The sequence below is a fragment of the Populus euphratica genome, unplaced genomic scaffold, assembly GCF_000495115.2.
Source record: "Populus euphratica unplaced genomic scaffold, PopEup_1.0 scaffold56.1, whole genome shotgun sequence".
Lineage (NCBI taxonomy): Eukaryota > Viridiplantae > Streptophyta > Magnoliopsida > Malpighiales > Salicaceae > Populus > Populus euphratica.
The window spans coordinates 553,623-555,777 of record NW_011499930.1 but is presented as its reverse complement, the minus strand read 5'-3'; the positions used below and the strand labels follow the sequence as shown (position 1 = coordinate 555,777).

The 2,155-nt window shown below is 34.1% G+C and overlaps 1 protein-coding gene across 1 annotated transcript; it reads right to left on the bottom strand.

Moving 5' to 3' along the window:
• Positions 1-666: 666 nt before the first annotated feature.
• On the bottom strand, positions 667-1,655 carry LOC105135974 (uncharacterized). Its single transcript, XM_011041093.1, has one exon. The coding sequence runs from the start codon at positions 1,556-1,558 to the stop codon at positions 854-856; it is 705 nt and encodes a 234-aa protein (XP_011039395.1). The 5' UTR covers positions 1,559-1,655; the 3' UTR covers positions 667-853.
• Between the last annotated feature and the right edge of the window lie 500 nt (positions 1,656-2,155).

Sequence of the window (2,155 nt, the reverse complement as noted above, 5' to 3'; positions counted from 1 at the left end):
TAAAAAATTCTTGTATTAACTAAAATTCATAAAACATAAGGAAAAAATATATCTCTAATTTTCGCACATTCATAGTAGATTTAAGTTTTGATTTCAAATGCGTCAATTTTTCTTTTCTGTTTGAATTAGTAGGCCTATCATATATTATCAGGAAAGTATAATTGTTGATCTTCTAATCCAATTGGGATCTTATCATAATTCCTTCTATAGTTCTAGATATATTTTAAACAGTAGATGAAAGTTTAAATAGATAAATTTAATAAAATTCTTATGGTAATTTTAACCCTTTGAAATAATCACTTCCTAAACTCTAATTTGCCTTCAATTTTAATTTAATGTAAAACAATATATTTAGAAAATTCTGTAAAAATATAAGCTCAATCTAATGAGAGAGTTAAAAGTTATAATAAAAAAAAATAATAAATTTTTTTACATTAAAATCCTATCTTAACCTTGCTCGTATTAGTCCTTATATATATAAATATTAGTTTCTCAATTGTTACGTTTGCTTACAAAACACAATTTTGACTCACATCAACTTGCATAAGATCCTTGGTGGTAACTTCTTTTAAGTTTAGAAATTTCAATATGTTGATATCTGGTGAGCAAGAAATGAAAAATTCGGTATCTTGATCACATAATTTCATCTTGTTTTCCTAACCACCATTAATGGATGATTTCTGAGATCTTTCTCATAATAACCTAGGATAATATTAGATAAATTAGTCTGTTCAAGTTCATCTGTATTTTATAATTATAATTATCTTATATTATAATAATAAAAAATAAAATGCAGCACATTACAAAATACAAAAATGATATATATACGAACCCGTTAATCTGAAAATTTGCATTACTTAGCAGCAGAAGCAACGGTATGAGCCCACCATCTAAGATTATCTTTCATGTCAATCTCATTGCTCAAAGCAGGAATTGCCCAATTCATTAATGGCTCCTCTTTCATTCTCTGTTCCTGAACTTCCCATGCTTCAGATAAATAAGGCCTAGAAACTGTAGGCTCATCAAGAACGGTTCCATCCTCATGTTGCTTACCAAGTCTTTGCAATCCTGGAATTATTGAAGCCAAGTTTGAATCTTTATCTTCTTCTGAGAAGACAAACCCCAAATCCGTAAACCCTTTTAGCTCTTCATATTCCAATTCTGACAAGCTCTTGCTTGTAACTTTCTTTCCTCTTCTCCTCGTAACTTTCTTTTTATGTGATTCCAGGACATATACCTTCTCCGTTGGTTTCGAATACTCTTCTTCTGTGAAGTCTTTGCCTGAAAAGATGGTGTGGAGCTTTGGTGCGTGGAGGACTGAATCTGAAGAGAAAGAAAAGCCAAAACTGAAGGTTGTATTGGAGCATAAATCTTCACTCATAGACCTTGTAATGGTCGCTGGGAGTCTTGAAATCTCTGGTTTTAGAGCGTTTTCTTGATTTTCATGATCCGAGTTTGCTTCTAAACGTGATGATTTAGGTAAAATCGGTTGTTTCTTGAATATTTTCATCTCAAACCAGTATGAATCAAAGAGCTCGAGTGCTTCTGTTGCTTCCATTTATGGCGGCTATAGATGAGAACAAGAGATGAAAAATCTAGAATTTGTGTATTGGATGCTCCTCCATTTACTCCACATAGATAGATAGATATATAGATAGATAGATGGATATATAGATATATATAAACTCTTTTGTTACTAAACTGCCCTCATGTATTCAAATATTATTCAAGAAAATAATTTGTAGTTCGAATAATTGCAAATTTTCAACTGGGCCCTTGTTAAAGTATTGTAATGGTTTCTTTAATATTTTCCGAGTGCGCATCTGCTTTTCATGGAAAGGGAAGTGATATGAGAAGGCTTCAACACGAGGCAAAAATGAATTATTGAGTGTGGGGCAACATGCACGTGCCTGGCATCCATGGGCTCAGACTTGATTCTTGCACCTCAGCGACAGGCGCACACCTGGTGCTTGTGGGCTCAAGCCCCCAGCCTGAACTCAGGGGTCACACGTGTTTTTGTCTCCCATCAACTTAGACACCGGGCCTAGGCCCAAACACCTGGCATTCAAGTGACACCTCACGAGTACAGGCCATGCACTAGGACCCAAACATATTCTAGTGCTTAGGCTCACAAAGCAAGGCCCTTGGGATTTTT